The sequence below is a fragment of the Enoplosus armatus genome, chromosome 16 (genome assembly GCF_043641665.1).
Source record: "Enoplosus armatus isolate fEnoArm2 chromosome 16, fEnoArm2.hap1, whole genome shotgun sequence".
NCBI classification, from domain to species: domain Eukaryota; kingdom Metazoa; phylum Chordata; class Actinopteri; order Centrarchiformes; family Enoplosidae; genus Enoplosus; species Enoplosus armatus.
The window spans coordinates 10,320,660-10,344,315 of NC_092195.1; the positions used below are offsets into that span (position 1 = coordinate 10,320,660).

The window sequence follows — 23,656 nt, forward strand, 5'->3', positions numbered from 1 at the left end:
CTTAGCCAGGAGCAGTAACTTTTTTGAATCCTCACTGTTTGCTTGAAAACAGTGAATTGTTGCACATACACTTAGTTTTTTGTACTGATTAAACAAGCTAAAGTAAGCTTTAGAGGTGCTTCTAAGCGAATGTTTGGAGCCAGGATAGCGGTTTCCGACAGTTTCCAGTCCAAGCTAAGCTTACAGGCAGCTTCAAATTTACTGTACAAACATGAGAGTAGTTAGTCCTCTCATTGAACTCTTGGCAATCAAGCAAACAGACATGTTTCCCAAATTGTCAAACTATTCCTTTACGACTTAGCCACTAGATAGTTCCTAGTTTTATGGATGTTGTTTGATTACTAACAGAAGGGCACAGTTTTTATTTACCATTACATCACAGCTCGAGTAACTTACACCACTGCTTATGAATCTGCCCATGTAGACATAGCTATCTCCTTTGATCATCAGTGTGTGTAAATGTCTGTGTGTGCATGTGTGTACAAAAGATCGAGTGACACCTCAACAAGTGAAGCTCATAAATATTAATAGGGGCCTCATGAATATTCAGAGGACGGGCTATGAATATTTAAACTGTGATGGAGCATGTGGCCGGGTGACTAGACAGCCACAGACAAGAAACAGACAAATAGACCTCCTCCTTTGCTTCTTAACCTCAGTGAGACGCAGCACTGCAGCCTTTCTTTTAGGCGTCATTAATTCTAATTAAGAATACATAATTTTTATGATTTTGTTTTCGTGTGAACTATGGCTCAGGATAAGAATAATAGTCTTCATGATGTTTTGCAACAGACTTCCAGCTTCTCTATTCAAATGAGGTAAACCTGCTGAGTGGAAGGTTTCCTAATTCAAATGCCGCACACTGTTCAAATTATACACATCATATAGAGATACAGGTAGAAGTTTGAAAATGTAGTCCTAATAAAGAAACTGTACATTTCAACAAAGCTGAATCTAGACATGATAACATTTTAACATTCTGCTGACACTTAGGTTCATTGCCTCCTTTATTTGCACTTCCCGTTATTCTATCTACAGTATATTTGCACTGATTATATTTAATTTATACTTTATAACACATAACCACACTCATTCGACTGTATACTATTTAATGGTGATGATACTGACATATCATAGCTGCATTCATTCCAACTGTACATTTTGTCCATCTGTTTATTGTTCTTTCTGTACATTTCTTTATCTTTATATACATCATATGCACTTTGAATACTGTTATCTGGTTGGATGCATTAAACTGCAGCATGTTGTACGAGTAGTTACTGTGTGCAGTGACTATAAGTTGAATCTAATCTAATCAAAAAAAATTTGATGTAAAATATCTCTGATTATATATTATGTATGAAAGAAAATTTGAATCCCTATGATAAAGCATCATTAATGCTCATGCCAGAAAACCTATTACTCTAAAAGGATTCAAAAAGTAAAAAAAATATGGTAATTTATATTTAATGGATTTTAGAATGCAATCACTATAATATCTTACCAAAACCGTCCCCTTAGAGATATTATGGTATATTTTTGTATGTTAATATCTCTACAGGAACTAATTTTATATGGCAAACGGTTAGTGAAAGATCCTCTGAAAAGGTTACATCTTAAAATAGTGTATGATCTACCAATTCTGCATCACAACAGGGTTTACATTAGTAACACAGATATCACAGTGCTCATTGGTAGGATGCAGGCAGATGTCACTGCTGTTTTGCATCATAAACGAAGAATTTGCTCGCAAATGTATCTAAAGATGTAATTAACAAAGTCAGTGTAGGAACTAGAGAAGGAGTAAAATATAGGAGTACAGATCATAATGTAGGGTCCAGGGTATAGGAGGGGCCCCTTGAGGAGGTTTCAGTGGTACAATTCACTGATTTCATGAGGATTGACTATCCTAATTAGAGGTATCACTTGCTGCTTCATTTCCCACCCACAATAGAAACAAAGAACATGAACCCCGACGGGGCGCCTGTGATAACACCTTTATGCAACGTCCTGTGGTCTAAACTGTGCGTATATCTGGCGATACCTGAGGTAAAAAAAAAAACAACAAAAGCCCTGATGTAACCCCTTAGGGAAAGTGGACGATGAATTTAGATGCAGCAGTGCGTCAGCAGTCAGAATTACAAAACTATGAGCACAGTGAGGAATAATATGAGTTCAAACGTGGGCTGGGCTGAGAGTGCGCATTCAGGTTGTGCCAGCGCAGAGCTAAAACAGTTAGGAGCTCAGGAGAGGGGTGAAGGAAGCATCGGTGAGAAGAATCCACTGGTCTGGTTTTATTTTCTGATCAATGAGAGTGACTCACTGTGGATCACCCTCTGCTGCATGGAAATCATCCAAGATGGGTTTTTGCTCTGTGGACAAGGCTCAAATGCAATGTGCGTAAAAGTGGCCACCTACACACACACACATATGCACATGCTGTATCAGAGTGTATAAGACAACGTGTGTGAAGGTGAAGGAAGTGCACCTGTTAAGTGATAGACCTCAGCAGTGCGATGGCTGTGTGGGTTTGTGGTCTATAACGGATGTTTGACAGGCTGATGAGCTCTGGCACTCACACACTGCTTCCTCCACACATTCTCCCCTCCTCTGCCTGTCTTCTCATCTCTTTAGGCGGTGGGCGTAAACTCCCTCCTTTTCTTCCTAAACGCCGTCTTTCCATCTCCACTCTTTCTCCCTCCTGCTCCTCCAATCCTTCTATGCATGTTGTTTTTCGCTGATTGCGAGTTTGACAGGTCTTCAGAGAGAGGAACGCAGAGGGAGAGGAATCAAACAATCTCCTCAATTAGACAGCCCACACAAACGCACGTCTGAACTCTATACCATCTTCATCAGTTGTCGCAGTTTTCATCTTTCAGTCGCAGACACCTTTGTTCCTGAGTTGAAAACACACTGTTCACAACAAAGGCAGAGAAAACCATTTAGCTTTGAAGAACGGAAAGCCACGACAAGCTTTTAAGGTTTATTTGCATCGAGAGGAGGGAGTCTCTCTGCTTTTCCTCCCTTAATTGACCCACCGGTTTGCCTGAAATTTGCAAAGGCTGCACAGCGGCCAGTGATGTGAGGGCATTCACAATGCAAATGGACCTCTGACTTATTGTGTCATAAGATTTAATATAATCTCAGATTTTAAAGGGCTAAATTTCAGCAGTTTAAATGCAATTAACGAGGAAAGGGGAGATTGCTTTTCTGTTGTCGTGCAATATTTACGCCTACTAACTGAAAACAAAGAGATTTTTGATGTGAGGAATAATAAAATTGCACGTTGGAACGGGAATCAGTACACACAGCCTCTTTGGTCTTATGTCACTAACCAGACTTTCAGTTGTCACTGAAAGTTGATGACTAAATGTCAAAGAAACACACTGCCTCACACTTGCGCGCGTACACACACACACACACACACACACACGCATAGTGAAGAGAGGCAGCAGGCTACAAAGGAAGAGACAGAGAAAGTGAAACACAGGAAGCAGAGAGGCAGTGAGACAAGTAAAGTCCTCCGGACGGTCAACAATGGGATGAGTCAATACTGTAGTAATACTGTGGTGCACTGCAGCATACCTGGAGGGGCTCAGACCTGTTGATGCAATCAGTGGTGGATGTCTCGAGTTTTCTCTTAGCTCCCATCTGTCTCCTCTCCACTTGGCTGTCAACCCCTCTCACAGCCCCCACTCCCATCTTTCCTCCCACAACTGCCGTCCTCTCTCCTCTCTGCTCGCTCATTATGTACGGCGCTGGAAAAAGAAAACGCCAGTTCTGCAAAAGTCAGTTCTTGGAGATAAAGAGAAAAAAAAATCCATCCTTATTTTCACAAGTCATTCACACCATCTCATTATGCTATTTCAGTTGTGTGGAGGGTTTTTTTTGCACTTCTGTGTTGTGATTTTATCTTTATCTTGCTTGCATGTTGCCTGATTCTGTCTCTTAATTTTATTTAAATGTAAAGCACATGTAAAAACAGTTTCACTGATTTCATTTCACCATTTACAACTAAAAACTTGGTATTGACTGGATTTGGGCCCTGAGGTCATGAAGCTCCCTTATACAATTTTAGTTCAAGTATAAAACAGGTTGACATTTGCAAGACTTTTGTCAGTGCGGTGGCAATCTATGTTTCTGGCTCCATTTTTCCCTCGTCTATCTTCTTTCTTTCCCACACATACATCCTCCTCCTCCCCTGTTTCCCTCCCTCCTTCCAAACCTTCTTCATTTCATCTGTCCTTCCTTCCTTCTAATTCTCTTAATCATTTCCTCCATTTATCGCTCCCCTTTCTCCGCATCCTGACTCTCTTCCTGTATCGTTGACCTGGAAGCCTCTGAGCCTGTTCTCTCAGCCGTAGGCATCATGACCATAAGCCGAGTCGCAAGGCTATTTATATTTGTTCCTAATGAGGTGAGATTTCTCTCCGCCATAGCAACGGTCTCTATGGATACCCTGCACTTGGATACCAGATCCCATCCTGTTTTAAATGTCTTATTATGGGCTGCGCCTTCCCCCGTGTATCGTAGCCTAATTAATTCTGAATTATCGCCCTTTCACTGTGTGAATGGTGCAGAAATGCCCTCAAATTACCGCCAAGCTGACGGCATCAGCACAGGTTTACATCAACAATACAGATTAGAGCTCCACCAGTCAATTTGCAGCATGAAGTAGATCAATACTAAAACACTTAGGCACGCAACCTGATGCACAGCTCAGTTTTTCCAATTGTCAACTTCTGCAACAAGCAAAAAGGTAGGAGAGACCACTACAGGTGCTCTCATTTTTTGATCTGAAACACACACAGGAGGATCATCTGTCTTCAGTACCGTGTGAGAGGCTGATGGGTGTGCTATTGATCAGGTCTGAGCCAAGTGAGGAGCCGGTTGCAGCACAAGACCCAGGCAGCCGAGCTCAGATCATTAAGAGGAGCTCTCTGCGGCTGGGGTCACACAGGTGTTGAGACCTGCCATCTCATTTCCTGGCACAAAGCGAGACAACCAATCAATAAAGCGGCAGAGCAACTTCTAGAGAAAGCCACAGCAGTGAGAGCGTACACATACACACACACACACACACACACACACACACACACACACACACACACACACAAACACACACACACACACACACATATATATGTATGGTCTGTGTGCCTTAGCATTTACAGTAAGATTTGGAAATGTTCCCTCCTTTCTCCTCATGACAGACGCTCTGAGACAGCTGCATGCACATGTACTCACACAGGTACACGCAGAAACACACACACACCCTGACAGGTGCTGCATTGTTATGGCATGTCCAACTCTGGCAGCTTGTTTTCCTCAGACCTCTCACCCTGTGTGATGACTCAGAGACGGCGAGATGAAAGGAGAGGCAGGGACAAGGGGGGGAGGAGAGGAGTGGTGGACTCTGACAGGAGGGGGATGGAGGGCCTGAGATAGCTTGAGCGTAAGAGAAGGTTAAGTAAATCATATCATTAATGCTATGTTAAGAGATTGCTTTGACCTCTGCTTGGCTGGCTGCATATGCAAGTGTGTGTCTATGTGTCTGGCCTTTGTCCCGCTAAAGCAGGTGGCAGCAATGACGTCCGTCTCCTTCCCACCAACACACACACACACACTTTCTCTCTGCAGCTCTGTGCTCTCTGGTGTCAGTCCCACTAGATTCTATCGTGCTTGAAATTCACTCATCATATCGGGTGGCCTCACTGTGCCGCTTGCTGACACAAGTGCGTGCACGCATGCAAAGACGCCCACACATGCACGCATGCAGGAACACAACGCGGTGGACTGACTTGATTATACAAGCGGAGAAGCTCAACCTGACAGAGGGACAAGCACCAAAAAGGAAACACGAAAAGAATATAAAAGGCTTATTTGCCCGTGTTGTATAAGCATGTTTCATCTTCCCACTCTCGCCTACCCTCACCCACACAGGTTAGATCCAATAGCTAGTGCCAGGCCTCTCTATCTTGCAACACAAACATCTCCGTGTGAAGGAATATTGCAGTCGAGTTCTTTTTCATAATCTCTTCCCTCTACACCCACACATGCACATAGTGAGGGGGTGAGAGGGAGACGGGGGTAAAAAGGAGAGCTGGTAAAAGAAAATGAAAAGAGAAGAGGTGAGGGGGGGCGGAGAGGAAGAGAGAGAGAGAGAAGTGCTCATGAGAGCCAGGAGGTAGTTGTTATAGTAACTGAGTCTCTATACCTGTCAATCAGAGCTATTTCAGGCATCTCGCTTCTATGGAAAAAAAAGAAGGAGCAGAAAACGCACATACCAGGGCCAGAGAGCTGTTTCGTCGAGGCAAAATTATCAGCCAACGCACATGCACTGATACTGGCAACTTGTACGCTGTTAGACTGATCAAATTAACACCATAAAGGAGATTTCAGCACTATGTCATTCTTACTTTTTAAAGATTCTCACATCTCTACTTCGCAGTGCACTTTATGAAAGGAAGACGGGAATCAGAATGACAGCCAGAGCATCTGCACACTTTGCCGCACTAAAAGAAGGATTATCACAATCATTAATTTTTTTTCAATTATGTAATGTATTAGGTTAGATAGGTTGCATGTCTAGTGAACAGGAAGGGGCAGGGAGGAAGAGAAGGAGATGGCTAGGAGGCATGAAGTTGTTCGGACAATAAAGCAGAAGCTCCAATTCCAGATAGTATTAAGATCGGCACACAAATTATAAAACAGGTATATTTTTGTCTGATGTAACGTTATTGTTATACCTTGATCAGCTCTGATCAGATGAAGTCAAGTACCCCCTCATCGACACAACCCGCCATGTTTGTAATTTGTTCATTTCAGTTGATTTTAACACTATCCATTAATAAAAGTGGCTTAGCGGTTAAATATTCTTTTATATAATTGAAGTGCCAATGTTTTGGTCATTGTCAGTTTGCGGCTAACGTTACCACTTGGACTGGCAGAAGCTGGACATTTTAACCATCCATTAACATTACATTTAGTTAGTGCTAGCTGACTTAATTATCTATTTCAACCATTTATCCATTACTTTCAGCTAACCGCAATCTATTTAAACCATTTCCCATCACTGTTGGCTCACTATTTAAACCATTCATCCATTACTTTTAGCTAACACTTATCTATTTCAACTGTTTATAGGTGGAGATAGGTCTGGCTATGAGAGATTACCGTTTATCCAACACTTTTAGCTATTTCAACCATTTATCAATTAGCCTACTTTTATATCTGAAGGGTTTATTCATTATTTTAAGCTAGGTATTTCAACCAGTTATCCATACCTTTAGCTAAGTATTCCAACTATTTAGCCATTACATTTAAATAGCAATTTGAACTGATTATTCATAATTTTTTATGAACTATTTTCAACCATTTATCCTTACTTTTAGCTTCATGCATTCTCAATGGAAACACCTTGTAGCTGACTCAACATGTGGCTATATACTGTATTTCTATTTCAAATTAGTTGAGCTACTCCACATCACATACCCCTTGGCAAATGCAATAGTGGCCCCTGGGTTACAAGTACCCCTAGTTGGGAATCATTGTGAGAATATGTTTACTTAATGAAGTATTTCTGTGTAATTATCAACATCATAGCCAAAGAAAACCCTAGATTCAGCCCTATTGTGGCCAAACACATGGTGAGGAGGAGAGAAAAGCGATGAGAGAAAAGAGTGGGGGAGTAAGAATAGTGTGAGCACCAATATGGCTGAGTGCTGAGTTTGGGAGCCATTAGGCAGAAGGTAATTAATACCTGTCACCGCAGTGCTCTGTTCGCTGCCTTTATTCTGTTTCAGACCAATTAAAATATGACACTCCTCCGGTGGAGAACGTCTTGTTAAAATTAAGCGCCTGAGATGCACAGACACCTTTGATAAACACATCCAGTGCTACAATTGGCTTTGGCAGCAACGGCATGCTGTATAGATAGATAAGGAGGGAGAGGGAGAAACATGGCTGTGTATGTGTTGTGTCACTTCCAGTAAGCTATGTGAGCTGTTAGATCTGATTAAAAGTGTGTATCCTTCCTTGTGAGTTTCACTCTCAAACACACACACACACACACACACACACACACACACACACACACACACACACACACTGGAGACTGACGTGATGTTATGAGACGTTTATGAGCCAAGAGATACTGACCAGTGAAGACAACTCACTGCCAACGATTTGCGGCTTGGACAGCAAGGACAGACGAATGGTAAGCAAAAACAGACGAGCCAAGGGAGAGGGGGAAAAAAAAAATGGAGAGAGCAGCTGAGGATATAAAAAGACAGGTGGTATTACAAAAAAAAAAAGCTTAGGAGCAAAGGAAAATATGATGAAGAGAGTCTGATAGGAAGGAAAACAAAGGATGGGAAAGCGCTGGGGGAAAGTGAAGTGAAATATGGTGTTTTTGTTTTTTTTAAAGAGTTGAGCAGAAAGGAACTCGAGAAGACAGATTAGACTGAGAGAAGAGAAGGCAAAATGGAGAGAGGTGGAGTGATGGATGCAGGCAGGGGACCAGCAGCTCTCTGCCAACATCTCCATGCATCCTTCCAGACATCACACTGCGCTGCCATCTGTCACACACACACACACACACACACACACACACACACACACACACACACACACACACACACACACACACACACACACACACACACACGAGATATGTGAAATCATTAGCGTCTCCTGACACTGAATAAATATCTGGGGATGAAATCTGTCTGTGGAGAAATCACCTGCGGGGAAATATGATTGGATGAGATCACGACCTCACTGGAACGTAATTTGCATGTCATCTAAATGGGATCTGCCCCCAATGCTCAGGAGGTCAAAAGGCGTCCGATTAGTCGGATGGCACAACTCGATCCCTGATTGGCTGAAAGGAACAACAATGGCAATTGAGCTGCTGCAAGGTGGCTGCTCCCTGTGTGAGCTGCAGGACTGCCCTCTTCTGGCTGCTTTACAAATCTCCACAGTTTGATAAAAACACAGACACAATCAACACATACAACGTTTAAAGACAGGCAAATTCTGGCTGGCAGTTGCTGTTTTTAATCACATTAGAGCTGAGGAATAAAAATAAACACAAAGCTTGAGAGTGCAGCACACAGAGTGTCTCGGTTAACCACATACAGAGTCTTGTTTATACATATATTTATATAATAGAATCATTTCTCCCACTTGTACAGCCTCTGATTGTAACACAGAAATATACCAACATTCCCTGGATGAGAGAGAGAGAAAAGAGCAAAAGAAAAAGAGAGCAGAACTCTCAACAGTCATCATCTACATTAGAAAACCTACAGGCCATTCGTTTTTATAGGTTTATACATCAGCGAGGCATCAGTATTCATTACAAAAATAGGAATATAGTTGATATAGAAGCACAGGGGGTTGATTGAGTGGGTGGGGGAGTGAGGATGTGGCTGTGCCCTCCCATCAGTGGCATAACTAGAAATGACCACCCATCCGCCCACCCAACACATACACCCAAACCAGGAAACATCCCAGGATTCTGTGCACCTCCATGAGTGTTTTACAGCAGTCCAGCCCAGACAAAGAGTTATCAATGGAAACAAGTTAGGGTTTAAATTAAACCATTAACAAAACCATTAGAAAATGACTACATAAAAAATAAGCTCACAGGCAAAAAGGAGGGATTAGTGCATTGATGGAAGTTGAGATAGTTTAGGAAAAGTGCCGTCATAACTCAGAAAAACATGATGTAGGATAGAAAGAAGGGAGGGCGAGATGAAAAGGAGAAACAAAGTACAGAAGGGTTTCAGAGAGAAGTGCAAAGCAGCTCTGAGGTCGCCCCCCACTTGGGTTTCTATAGCTGCTGTTAGTGAGAGAAAACAAAAGATGGGAGGGGAGGGGGCTAATGGAGATAAAGTGTTATTGCTGGGGGTATTTTTTATTTGGTGTTAACTGGTGAGAAGAGGAATGTGGGGATGGAGAGGAGAGTTATTGCTGAGGATAGTAGGGCTGCTGCTGAGGGGGTTGCTGGGGGTAGCCAGGGTAGGGCTGTCCGGCAGGAGGGGCTCCTGGGTAGCCTCCTTGTCCTGGTGTCCCCTGGTAGCCCATGTAGGCCATGTTGGGCATGTTGGGCATGTTGGGCATGTTGTACTGACCATAAGCAGTGTAAGGATTGTAGCCCATAGGCATCTGAAAGTACCTGCATGGACACCACAACAGAGAAAACAAATGTGAGAGTGACCAAATTAGTAATAATACAGTTATTCTGATTCTGATTCTGATAAAGGAATCGTTTTGGGACATTTTGGGAAAGAAGCTTATTTGCTTTTCCTTATGAAAGTAAGATGAGAAGATCAATACCACTCTCATGTCTGTGTGGTAAGTACGGAGCTGGAACCAGCAGCAGGTTAGCTTAGGTTAGCATAAAGACGAGGAACAAAGGGAAACAGCCAAAAAGAATCCACCTGCCAGCATGAATTAACACGTTATATTTTGTTTGTGTAATCTGAAATGTTAAGCTAAGCTAACGGGCTGCTGGCCCCAGCTACATATTTACCATACAGATAAGAGAGTGGTATCAAACGTCTCATCTGACTCAGCAAGAAAACCAATGAGCATATTATTATATATTATTGCGAGTCATTTCTAGCTATGTTACGAGCGGCTCCCGTACAGAGACATATCGTTTCAGAACAACTTGAGGGGTTAATTGATTTAGACTGGATAACAGACTTGCTTTTACCATCAATATTCTAAGATGGAGTTAGAAGGAGGATGAAATCATGTTTACTCAATTAGTGTACTAAGTCATGTGGATCAATATGTACTCAGAAGTTGGGATGGTGTGATGGTAAACTCACCCTGGATAGCCCTGGTAGGTTGGGTAAGGTGGTCCCTGGGCCTGGGATGGCGGGGCCATCGGTGGTGGGTTGCTGTTGGGAGGGCCAGTAGGCGGTGCGTTGGTGGGAGTGGTGGAGGCTGCCTGAGGGGTTAAGCTCGGTGGAGGAGGCCTGGCTGGGGGCTGGGGCTTCGCCTGCGGTTGCTGCTGGGCTTGTTGAGGCTGCTGAGGTAGAGAGAGAGAAGACAGACAGATCAATATATTACCATCGGCCTCACATCTGCTGCAGTGGTATATTGGCTTTGTGAGTGGCTGCTTACAAAGACTGTCCTGGGTGCAGGGGTTGGGCCGGCAGCGTGGGCAGCTGGGTTGCTCTGATAGGCAGGCACGTTGAAGGATGGAGCGCTGGGCTCTCGGGCGATGCTCTGCTGCAGCTCCCTGAAACAAGAATTCAAACACTGCTGCAATGTTTCCTCCATATTCACACATTTATGAGCTCTCATCAGCCCTAACCCATAGACATTCATTACAATCTAAATATGATTCGTACACTGTAACACATTAATTAACCTAGAGTGTTAAAAATCTAAATCAGACTACACACTAGACAAAAATACATAAAATAAACCCTGCTGATAGGTCTACCTTTACCTCCTAGCCAGTTCATATGACTGTCATACAAACCAATCAAATAGACAAAAACCAGGAAAGTACATACTTAAGTAGTTCATCCCGCTCTGTCTTGCGAGCGAAAACGATGTCGCTGCATTTGTTCTGGAACTTAAGTAGGATTTCTGTCAAGTCGTTGTAGAACTGAGGAGGAAGAAACGAAAAGGGGACAAAAATAAATCACCTGACTTGCAAACCACCTTGACGCACACACACAAAAAATAAATAAATAAATAAATAGTAGAAAGTTTCTGACAAGATATGCATTACTGCAGCACAGTTCATCCTTGCTGAGGCACGTGTGTGTGCCGGTGTGTTGTGCTGAGTGAGTACCTTGGTGCCTTCGCGCAGGTTGCTGCTGATCTCAACGTAGCTGTCATGGGCCGAAGCCAGCTTCTTCAGGACCTCCTCCCTCTGGTTGGCCTCTGTGTTGGACTGCTTCAGACTGCTGAACTCCTGGTGGGACGTCTGGAAGAAGATCACAGGTTGAAAAGGTAGATCACAGATTGAGGAGATTAACCGCTGACACCTCTGAGAAGTCAAGTAAATTTATACACAGTAAACTATAAATTATTTCTTCACACATGATGGTACTTTGCAATTCAGGGGGCAAACTGGGTTTACTCACTCTTTGGACTTTATCTGCATCTGTATGATCTGCCTGCAGTGTTTTGTGTTGATAATGTAATGCTTCATTGATTGCACTATGGAAATTTACTCTCTGTTTGCGCTACTTCAGAAGAAGGTTTGCTACATTCATAACAAATGGCATGTTTAACTTCTTTAACTTCTAACGGCTCGCTGCTCGGTCAATATTTTGTTTCTGAAATAGAAATAATAATAAAAAAGACAATTTTCCCAAACTGTGTGTTTGTATACCTGAACTTGTCCCAGCAGCTCTTCCTGCGTGCGGAGGCTGGCCTGTACCCTCTGGTTGTAGGCGCCGTACAACTGGTCGAGCTGAGCGAGTGACATCTGCTCCTCGTTGATGGCCCCGTCCTGGGCGAGCGCCGTCAGGAAGGTAGTAGACATGTCAAAGGTCACGGCCTTGATCTCCCCCTCCAGGGTCTCCCTTTCCTTCTTCACCTCGTCCAGCTGGGCGAGCTGGGCGCGCAGCACGTTCACCACCTGGGTGAAGACGGAGAAGATGGACACAGTGAGCGAACAGAGAAGTGAAGTTGTGGAGTCGGACATGAACATACATCCTGACTTCTCCATCACTTTCAGAGCTCTACGCTACATTAATCCCTGACCTCTCATCCTTATAATGACTGCAATAGACCGCTGTTTTTCCACTTTAGCGTGAATACAGTGTAGCTGTGGAGAGACATGCACTTCTTCCTTGCTCTTTCCCAGTTCTGCTTGCTTGGTTATTTAAGTTCCCCAGTGACACACACATGCAAAGTCAGCAAACAAAATGAAAAATGGAGCTACTGTGGGAAGGAGGGACGGGGCCATAAAGCACACAATGTCCACTGGGTGTTTCTGTACAGCAGGAGTCTACGTTTATGTGGCACACAAAATAACTTGAAGTGACACACCCCAAGCTCAAAAACTAACCATAACAATAAAAAGTTTTACATTATCTGGCCATAAGCCAAGACATGAAGACATTAGTACAGGCGGACACACCTCGCTGCCCTGCAGTGTCTTGGTCGGGTTGGCCGAGGGGATGGCGGCATTGAGCTCGTTCTCCGGTTTACACAGCAGGGTGATCATGTCACAGTGGGTGTTGTAGCGGTCCTTCACGACCTGGTCCGCCTGTACGGCCTTGTCCAGGATGCTGCGGAAGTTAGCTCCCTCTGGAGGAGAGAAGGGAGGGAGGTAGGTAAGGTTAGAGGGGTGGAGGAGGAAGGAGAGAGGAGGAGAGTTGGAGCATCAACAGCAGATGACATGGAGACAAAGACAAGCTTCATGAACAAAAAAGGACAGCGAAAAGGAAACAAGGACATGTTTTCATTGTGTGTGTGTGTGTGTGTGTGTGTGTGTGTGTGTGTGTGTGTGTGTGTGTGTGTACCTGCACGAAGGGGCTTGTACAGATCTCCAGAAGGGGTTCTGTTCCAGCGCTGGTTGAACTTGGTTCTCAGCTCGTTGTCTGTCGTCTCTTCGTCATCCAGCATCTTCAGAGACTGAAGACAACACACACACACACACACACACATTAGATCCTCAGATGACTTTTGAGGCCTATTTTAGAATTCAGAGTTAGAGTGTAGAGTATAATTTCTATCTTATTGCAACTATACAGAACACATTTTCATGTAGGGCCACAACTAACAATTATTTACATGATCAATAAACTGCAGTTCATAGAGCTCAGAGAAAGGTCTTCAAATAGCTCATCTGTCTGACCAACAGTCCAAACAATTCATGGAAGAAGAAAAAGCGGTAAATCATCTGAGAGCCCAGAAAATATTCAACGATTACTCGATTATCAAAATTGTTGGCGGTCTTCTGTGTCTGTTTAATTTTCTTTCAATCAGCTAAACGATTAATCGTTTCAGCAGCTTTCATGTGTTTTAAAACAAGTCAAGACTTGCGTTTTGATTTTAAACAAAATAATATCCAGAATTGATAGTTAATAATATAAAGTCTGCTTTTTGGCTTTTCAGTTTTTTTTTCATTTTCAGTTTTGGCTCTTTGTCTTTATACAACACAACCAACTACTTTTTGGGTAAATTAGGACATATTGGTGTGGACTTTTCAACTCTGCCAACAAACTTGGAAGCGGTTTGTGTTTTATGTTTTATGTTTTTACTCCCGTCTGTTTATTTGTTTGTCAGCACGATGTCTAAAAAAACGGGTTGGCTGAAGCTGGTGGACAGACAGTCCTTGGCCCAAAGATCAGTGGATTAGATTTCAGTGATGATCCTGATCTGGGATTTCCGCCATTAGGGACGATTATGAGTTTTTATTATTCATGTGTTCATGGTGGTAGAAAAGTCCAACATTCAGGACATCCAAGTCAGCTGCTACACAGCATTTCATTCATATGCTGCTTTGTCAGGAAAGCAAAGCCATATGACAAACAAGCTGTTACGACGGCTGCAGTTCTCAAAGTGTCTTCTTTACTTTTTAAATAAAGTCGTTAGGGTTAGCAGTAAGGTGAGAGGGCAGATCACTGGGATCTATATGGTGCAGTAACATATGTATAATTCGGTGTATTTCTGTGTGTCTGACCTCGTCCAGGATCTCTCTGTTGCGGGTCAGAAGCTCAGGCAGGTCTCTGATTAGCTGCTCGATGCTCTGCAGTCCTCCCTGCTGCACGATGGATCGCGCCTTCTCTGCAATGGATTGTGGGATAGAGTCTCCTGACAGATCCTCCAGAGCAGCTGGCAGGTTTAGGGATGCCAACACCCTAAAGGACAGTTACACATCATCACATGTCAGTTATAATGGTGTCCATGCATTAACTTGTGCCCTGTCACCATGACGATAATACATCGAGTCTCACCATGAAAATCTGCATTGACAATTTTAATATGCTAAGATGCTTAGAAGAAATTAAAGTGCATTGCACCTTTCTCTTTTGGCGAAATACTCATATTGTTAAGCACTTATTAACATCATCAAATAGTGTGGTACAAGTACTTGACTGTTATTTAGGGCACTACACTAAAAACACAAGTACCTTCATTGACATTTTAATGGTACCTGGTACACCATTATGTTATGAAATTTTAATAAGTCCATCCATGCATGGAGACAAGACACGCATGAACAATGTAGCCTGCACGATGAACACAAGAGCAATGTAGGGTCATATAAACACAGGACAGCATACCCGTTGCAGAGATTGGTGGCCTCCCTCATCGTTCCCACAAGTCTGTTAACAGTCTCAGCCTTCCTCTGGTTGTAACCGCTCATGGACTGCTGCACCACCATGGGGACCATCTTCTCAAACAAGTCTGAAGACAAAGGAACAACATAAACAACTGATTAGAAAACAAGCCAGCCACAGAGTGTTTTTAGAGAGCGAGTTTGAATAGGATCATGATAAAATAAAGGGACTCAGCACCTTAAATGGAATGGGACATTGCTCTCATATATGTGATGTCTTTGAATGAGAATGCAACACAGGCAACTGATAAGATAAACCAGGGTAAATCATGGGAAATATCACACAACATGAAGGCAGTGCTGTATACTATGTTAATGTAAAACTTGCTCAAATGAGAGTTGACTGGGCAGCATAAATGCTGATTGAAGCTGTGTTACAATTAATCATCACAGATATTTTTTTTTTCTTGACAAAAGTTAAATGAGAACAAAAACAGTTAGTGGAGACGTCTAACTCTTGACAAGTAACTGAATAAGCATATTACACAGAATATCAAAAGTATTCATTTAAAGTTTCTGATGGATTAAAAACTGATAAGGACTTTGACACAGCATTTTATCTGGCAAAACACTTTCTTTTGTCTCTTATACGCAGATGCAGAAACTTAGTTTTAGTGTGTCAAACTGTCTTGACAATAAGGGATGTCTGTGTATCTCACCTGTGAATTTCTGGCTGAGCGGAGGTGTGATGGAGGTGGCTTTGACCAGTGCTGCCTTGCCAATGTGTTCCAGATCCTTGACCTCAGGCACGCGGTCATGGTAAATAAAGTCATTGTCTTTTTTGGCGGCGGTGAGGGCTCGGTTGATCTTGTCACTCAGGTCCTTAACGCTCACATATTCGTCGTAGCGAGACGCCACCGTCTTCACCAGCTCTGCTGCATGCTGGAGGGATAAACAAAGAGAGAAGATGGAGGACAAAATTTGCTTTATGGAACTGTCAACGTCTAATATCTGTCCAGTTTTTGAAAGCTACATAAGACACTAGAAGTCACATTATGAGTATCTGACAGCGTGGGACTAAACCTTAAAGTCAAAGCTGTGTACCTGCAGGCGAGCGATCTCCTCTCCAAAGCGCTTCTTCTGCTTGGCCAGGATGCTCTGGTGCAGCTCAGCGTTGGCTTGCATGATGCAGTGCTTGGCCGCCAGCACCGGCAGCACTTCCTGAAAATAAAAATACTGACCAGGGAGAGGCAACCACAGAGCAACACGCAGGCACGCAAACAGATACACGCATGATGGCAAGGCAAACCACAAAATGGCAGACGCACACCAGCGAGGTCAAATCACAAATGACATCACAGAAGCCAATCACAAACAGGCACAAGCAGTCAGAGGTGTGCAAACACAACACAAGCGCACAGACAGACACACACACACACACACACACACACACACACACAATCAATGCCAACGCCACCACCACGAGGGATGCAGAAAGAAAGGAAGACAACGAGAGAGAGAACAGAACAGGCCATGAGTGTTCAACCTTTCAGCAAAAGCTGAAACACCTTCATCAAACGTCCCATAGCCGTGTGTGTGTGTGTTTGTTTGTTTATGAGCGTGACTATGACAGTGCATGTGTAGGTTTGATTTCTGGGAGAACACAAACACTGCTTTTCAGATATGGATCAATTTCTCTGGCCTTGTTTCTTGTGTCCAAAGTGACATCTTCATTCTAAACAATTACAAAACTACAAGCTAATGTGTGTAGAGCTGATGTCACTGAGGACAACGACAAACTTTATGACAGAGTTTGTGTGTCTGTGTGTTTCAGTTAGTGTTAGACTTGTGTAAGTACTTCAGATGCCCATGATTACATGATAAGATTGAATGATCAGCATGAAAACAAGTCAAACTGCAGCTTAGTGGTAACCAATCAATCAGAGCGAAAACAGGATTGAAACGGACCAATGAGAACAGAGAGGTTGCAAAATGGACAGTCCCACAACCAGAGTTCCACTCTTCAAGTCTTATTTTCCAGAAATACACACATACAAAACAATGCTCACAATCAGACAGACAACACACACTCAAAACTCTGAATGCATCTCCACCACACTGAACACATGGCTGACTGTGAATGTGTTCGTTACTGTCTTTAAAGCCGAGCAGTGTTTTAGGTTTGTGTGTATCTGAGTGTGTGTGTGTGTGTGCGTGTGCGTGTGTCCTTCACATACCTTGGGGAGGTTGTCTTTGTACTGACACTGCTTGAAGGCATCACCGTAGAAATCTGCAGCCTGATTGGCCAACTTTGCGATGACAGCATCTTTCATCTTGTCTATTGGGTGAACGAGTGCATATTAAACAAAATACAAGATAAGAAGTTGTGTTCTGATCAGGCCATCTGCTGTTTGCTGTCTCTTGTGCATTACATTCATTTCACAGCAGTGTTTCTACATCACCCTGATGAAACTGCCCTTACATCCTACAAAGTATAAACTAATTTGTTTAAATGGAAGCTTATTTTATGATGTAACCTTCAAAACTGTTTAAAAACTTTAATAAGCAACTCTGCAGACAGAACTAGGACAGAGGCTGTGTGCATCACTAAAAATTTGTGAGTAATTAAAGATGTTATTATTAAGTGCTTCTTTTGTATCGGGGTAACTGGCAGATTTGTGATACCAGTGTCTTGTTAGACACATTACTCAGCAAAAGACTATGTAGTGGTCCATGTCTATGATGCACTTTTAAAACTATGGATTAGGACTCAAAAAATGGTCGACTTTCTCTTCTTCTGAGTATCGGCATGACGGAAACAGAGATAAATCATAATTATAGTGCACTGAAAAGGCTTGAAAGTCTCTGGTGCAGTTTACGATGTCTCGCAGACGATGTGCGTGTTTGGACCGTTGACTTATCTGTCCTTTGGTACCTGAGGTGGCTTTGAGGAAGAAGACCTCCTGGGCCTGGGCCAGCATGATGAGGCTCAGGGTACCCACAGTCTCGGGGGAGATGTCCATGGTGGGCTCCCTGTTCAGCGCTGACAGCACTGTGTCCTTGATGTGGCCAAACGCTCCGCTGGCCAGCTGGATAGGGAGACAGATTAACAGATGAGACACTACTGCCAAGACTGGAATTCATTTTTTACTGTACTTCTAAAACAGTCCTAGTTGTCTTTAATGCACATCTCTAACCCCAAAAGTACAGTGGTATCAGTCACCATACCAACATAAATGACCAGCACATCTTTATTCAATATCAGAATCAGAATTAGAAATACTTTATTGGTCCCCGGGGGGAAATTGTACAATACGCTTGTAAAAAACAAAAAATGTAGACAAAACAACTCTAAACAATATTGGAAATGTTGATCTGTATATATCTGACAAAAGCATGACAGTAATTTTCACCGGGTTTTCTAAAATCGAGCTGTACATGTTACTATATAACTGTGTGGTAGTACGCCCACCTGATAGTATTTGGCTGCAGCCTTCAGTCCCTCATCGTTGTCCAGGTTCTGCTCTGAGGCAATCTGACTAGCCAGCGCTGCTGCGTTGAACAGCACACACGTCTTCTCGTAGCCCAAACTGGCCAAAGCTGCAATACACAAAAACAAAACAGACCAGAGTAATAAATTCTTTGATAGAGGGACTTTATGTTGTGCCCTTGATCTGAATCTTAACGGCGTTCTGGTCCTTTTCTACAGAATAACACACTTTCATAGCACACTGGCAAGTTTCCACTGAATCTGTGACATTAAGCGATTTTAATTTCTTTCCCACAGCTAGAAAGAGAGGACAGACATCACAGAGGATGAACTGACATCTATATTTCCTTCCTTGAGTCGGATATTGACTGATTTCATGTTTGTTGACGCTGATTATTTTGTGATGTTGGCGTTCTCTCCAAACAACACTTACATTTTTCTCGCCCAGAGTACACTGGAAAGAATCCCACAGTCTTGAGCTCCCACAATTCACCACAGAGGACAAAAGATTAAAGTGTGAACAGAATAAATGTGAAGACTGAACTCAGCAAAGAGCAGTCTTAAGAATCGGGTGATTCTTTGCTCTCTCATTATTCTTTTCATTTCACATTGACTTTCTGAAAAAACACTGACTGTGTCATGTCTGTCTCTATCTTAGACACATACTTCAGTGGCCAATTTTATCTTCAAACCCAACAAGAAATACAACAAAATACAACAAGGACCTATTAAGTGGTAGAAAGCTTTGTTTCTCATTGGGTGTGTGTGAGAGAGGCAAAGCCAGATAGAAACACAGAGACAGATGGATTAAGAGACTGAGAGACTAAGAGTGTGACAGATATGTGCCCAGAGGGCAAAGTTCTATTTTGGCTTTAACTCTCCTTGATATAATTTCCTGCTGCAGCGAACTGCATCTGTATACACACACAGTTACATGCACAGATATTCTTCCTTACCGAGCTTGACTGAGCCACCGAACAGCGACCCTTTATCAAAGGCATCCTTCCATGTGAAGATTAAGCAGAGCTGTGGAAACAGAGAGATGCTTTGTGTTCAAGTTCTTCTGTTTGGGAACTGAGACTAACCCACAATCATGTGTGCTCTTCAATCAGTTACCTGGTTTTCAGAGAAGGGAAACTTGGCCTCGACAGCACAGAGTTGGTCATAGTATCTGGAGAGAGAAAAAAATGTCAGGATTAAAACCATGTTTTCTTATATGTCTAAACCCTAAAATACCTTCTCTCATTGTTTTCTACAGATCATATTTCACCTTTTCATTGGAAAGACAGGAATATCTTTATTCTGATTATTATTATCAAACTTAAGTTTAGTTAAAGTTGAGTTAAAAAGAAAATTACAGTAACTGTACAGTAAAAGAAAAAGAAACCAAGTTCGGGGGTTAGTGATTATTATGACATAACTGCAGATCTGTGATCTGAGGAAGCTTTCATTTCAGACACACTTGACAATGAGTCAGGAAAAAATATGCATGCACACGCACACGCACACAGTCAGTGATGGCTCCTCAGCTCTCCGTCTTATCAGTATCTGTGCCTGTGATGTGAACAGTCTATTATTAGGAATGACGACATGCACAGAGGCCGGTTAGGGAATCCCCTATTACCAGTTCATCCACCTTGCTTTTCCAGTGCTAGGACAGACTGGAGCACAAACATATACATAAACAAAGACCGGCTTTATTGATTAGTTTTTTTTCCCCCCATTCAGATACACACATGTGCACAGAGGAAAGCTGAGACGAGGTGTGCCTCCTGGTTAACTAAAGAGAAAAAGAATACATCCTAGGCTAAACAATGGTTACCATGGTGACACAATAGCTGTGTCTGCGCAGCTTTGAAAAGGATAGGGCCCATCGCCCTGGATACCTGGCACATGGCTAACAAACGACATGAGCAGAGAGCCAACAATGCTAGCAGTGAGCAATGGCGGCCCACTCTGCACAGATATGCAAGCTTCCACCTTGTTACTAATTAGCCAAGACCATGTATCTACTAACCCACAGGCCCTGCATCTTACACACAAAGCATTTCAAAATCTCTATACAATAGTAAACCAATGACATTTAAATTATGAGTTACAAAGTCACATGACTGAAAACAACCTATAGTGCTGAGGGTAAGTAAATGTTCTACATTACTGCAGGTTAGCTGTACTCCACCTGTTGGCTGTTAACACTCAGCACCTTGAGCTGTTATACTCTTTAATACCTTAAGAGCCTATTTTTGGCACTCACGAGACAAATCCACTTTGCACTGCGGCAAGAACGTAGCTTAAAGTGGGGAAAAATGTAAGACCAGTATCCTACATGTGCACACCTGGCTACTCATATAATCTGGGTAAACCCTGTGCATTAAATGACTCATGAGTCATAGAGAAGAAAGGCTAGAATGAGAGAGGGCAAAGTCTGCAATCTATATGTCACCTAGGAATTGAGTATGTTGGCATTGACATTAAGTCAATGGTTTTCACGCATGATATTAAGGACAAGGAGCAGGCTAACTCAGTCAAGACCTCTGTGGCCTTCTCAATCTGGGTTCAGTCATTAAATAATCAGTTAGAATAATTACACAAGCGGAACACAGCACTCAACAACAGTCAGGTGGGGTAAATGGAGCATGGGACACAGAGGAACTTTGTTTAACAAACATAAATCCTTTCATCCCAGTTCCTCTATACAAAGTGGTTGGCACTGTGACGCTCTTTTTCTCCTTACATGTGTCTATATACGTGTCTGTCCTAAGTTTTACATATATATTTTACAGCCAGAGCAGCTATTTAAAACATATGGCCACCAGTGGACTGAGGGCCTGGGCTGTATTTTTGGCTCTGAATGTGAATGACATCTGACAGGAGAGCTTTCTCATTGGTGCTATGTAGATACATGGCAAATTAAACTATATCTAAAAAAGGTGCTCATGAGTTTGAATATGTATGAGTGGGTTTGTAGGCTGCTGATTTTCTGGGTATATTTATAAGTTGTTGCTAGTAGCTGTGACCTCTGTTAATGTCATTACACCAAACTCAGGAATAGGAGGAGCTGATGATCAGTCGTCCATGAACAGATATTGGCAGGTGATGATGGCTGGATGTACTCCAATTTTTAAATTATGCTGTCACGGATTATTTGAGCTTGGGTGGTGGGTTTTAGCATACGTTTTATATATGTATATCAAGTCTCTGTGTGTTCTGTGTTTCACCTTGGGGACAATAAAATTGAACGTTAAAGCTAATTCTAATGCTACATTAAAACGTAGTTTTCTTAGAGTCATTTCGATGAATAAGCCCTAGCTAAAGATGAAAACTAGCTCGGCTAACATGGCTAAATTCATTTTATAAGTATCTGACAGTTAAACAAATTGACAAGTCTGTGTTAGCCTCTAAAGGAAACTAGGCATGAATAACATGAGTCAGTCAACTTATTATGGTGAGTAATATCTCCTAGCATATTAGCTTGACTAACTTTAGCTCCCAGGTTAGCAACTAACAGCTAACACATCTGGGTGCGGCAATGGCTGGGCTAACTCATCGCCACAGGTAAGAAGGTTGTTCTGGGTGTCACTAATATGGTAGCTAGTTCGGGTGTGTTATAAAAAGAGGACGTTCTACCTGAGCAGGATCTCCAGGGAGCTCTCATGTTTGTCCAGCGGCCTTCCCAGCGCGTTCCTACGGAGCTTGTTCAACTCCTCCACGGCGCGGATATACTCTCCCTGCTCCTCGCCCGCTGGATATGTGGCTGTTACAAATTTCGACAGCGGTTTCACCAGATCCACTTCAGAAGACTTTTTTAACGGGACTGAAATAAACGTTGCCATTTCGGCCCGTAAAAGCGGTATATTGAATCAGAAAAACAGAGACGTTTAGCGACCAACGAACACAAACAACAGCGAGCGACCCACTTCCTGGATTCTGACAGGGAACGTCAAATTACGTCATGGGGCACGGAGAGGCGCACTGCGCAGAATCAGTATCGTTTTAATGAGAAATAATTAGACTGAAAGAAAATTAGCTTTATCTGCTCACACCCACAGTTTTTTATTTCCACGACTGGACACCATGGCCGGATTAACCTACTAGGGGGCCCAAGAGAAAAAATTAACTGGCGGGCCTCTATAAATCCCCTGTTCCTTCCCATCTTTGTATAATGTGTACAGTATTCCTATGCCAGAAGATTACATGGCCCCTGGTTTGCTGTTAGGTAATGTGATTGAACACAAGAAATTTAACAATATGCACCATGTAAGCACAATATTAAATATAGACAATATATATAATATATATTTTTGAAACAATTCAATAATTATTTTAAAAGATCATTTTAAAAGACAGAGAGAATTTGTTTGTTTTTGTTTGTTTTTGTGTGTATTTGATTGACCTGTTTTCATTTTGACAGTTTTCACTTTTTTACTGTTGATCATTGTCAAAAAAGCCACATTAAATCTACTTTGATTCAATAGTGTAAGACAGTAAAACATGAAAACTATTGTGAATTTTTATTCCCACTGTGTGTGATTTGCTGTTTGCTCATTCAGACCAAAGCAACAGCCATATTTAATATTGCATGTATTTATTCATATTATCATTTATTTAATGTCTTCTTTTTAGTTTAAATTTAAATTAAATTCAATTTAAAACAATTAAGTAAATTATCTCAAACCAGCTGCTGCACAGTGAACCTGAGGCTTTGGGCCATGATGAAGCAATATACACTGTATAAGCACAAAATATGTACACTAAATGTAGTTATGACTGTTAAACCAGATGGAAAATTAAGAAAAGCTGTAATGCAAAAGCAACTGAGTGACCTATACAGCAACATATACACTCACTGACACACCTTTGAGACATTCAGGTGTGAACTACCAGATGTTTGGTAG

At 42.4% G+C, this 23,656-nt stretch overlaps 1 protein-coding gene across 9 annotated transcripts; it reads right to left on the reverse strand.

The window, feature by feature from the left end:
* Positions 1 to 9,037: 9,037 nt before the first annotated feature.
* pdcd6ip (programmed cell death 6 interacting protein) lies at positions 9,038 to 22,671 on the reverse strand. 9 transcript variants are annotated; one of them, XM_070921866.1, is made up of 18 exons: positions 22,389 to 22,671; positions 19,878 to 19,932; positions 19,718 to 19,787; positions 18,744 to 18,871; positions 18,207 to 18,360; positions 17,509 to 17,609; positions 16,376 to 16,492; positions 15,991 to 16,213; positions 15,276 to 15,399; positions 14,672 to 14,849; positions 13,509 to 13,620; positions 13,124 to 13,293; positions 12,371 to 12,619; positions 11,825 to 11,959; positions 11,541 to 11,635; positions 11,149 to 11,260; positions 10,845 to 11,026; positions 9,038 to 10,183 (listed from the first exon to the last, which is right to left on the reverse strand). In XM_070921866.1, the coding sequence occupies exons 1-18, from the start codon at positions 22,592 to 22,594 to the stop codon at positions 9,973 to 9,975; spliced, it is 2,622 nt and encodes an 873-aa protein (XP_070777967.1). In that variant the 5' UTR covers positions 22,595 to 22,671; the 3' UTR covers positions 9,038 to 9,972. The 9 variants fall into 9 exon arrangements, with proteins under 9 accessions (XP_070777967.1, XP_070777965.1, XP_070777962.1 ...); XM_070921864.1 differs by having other exon boundaries at positions 10,845 to 11,029; positions 11,143 to 11,260; XM_070921861.1 differs by having other exon boundaries at positions 10,845 to 11,044; positions 11,143 to 11,260.
* Between the last annotated feature and the right edge of the window lie 985 nt (positions 22,672 to 23,656).

What these genes read in the sequence shown, in the direction of transcription:
- pdcd6ip (XM_070921858.1), bottom strand. Translation starts at nt 22,594, where the DNA reads ATGGCAACGTTTATTTCAGTCCCGTTAAAAAAGTCTTCTGAAGTGGAT. An exon ending in GTACAAGCCCCTTCGTGCAG is followed by an intron (nt 13,294 to 13,508) that starts GTACACACACAC and finishes TCTCTCCTCCAG; the next exon opens with AGGGAGCTAACTTCCGCAGC. An exon ending in GAGCGGGATGAACTACTTAA is followed by an intron (nt 11,261 to 11,540) that starts GTATGTACTTTC and finishes TTCTTGTTTCAG; the next exon opens with GGAGCTGCAGCAGAGCATCG.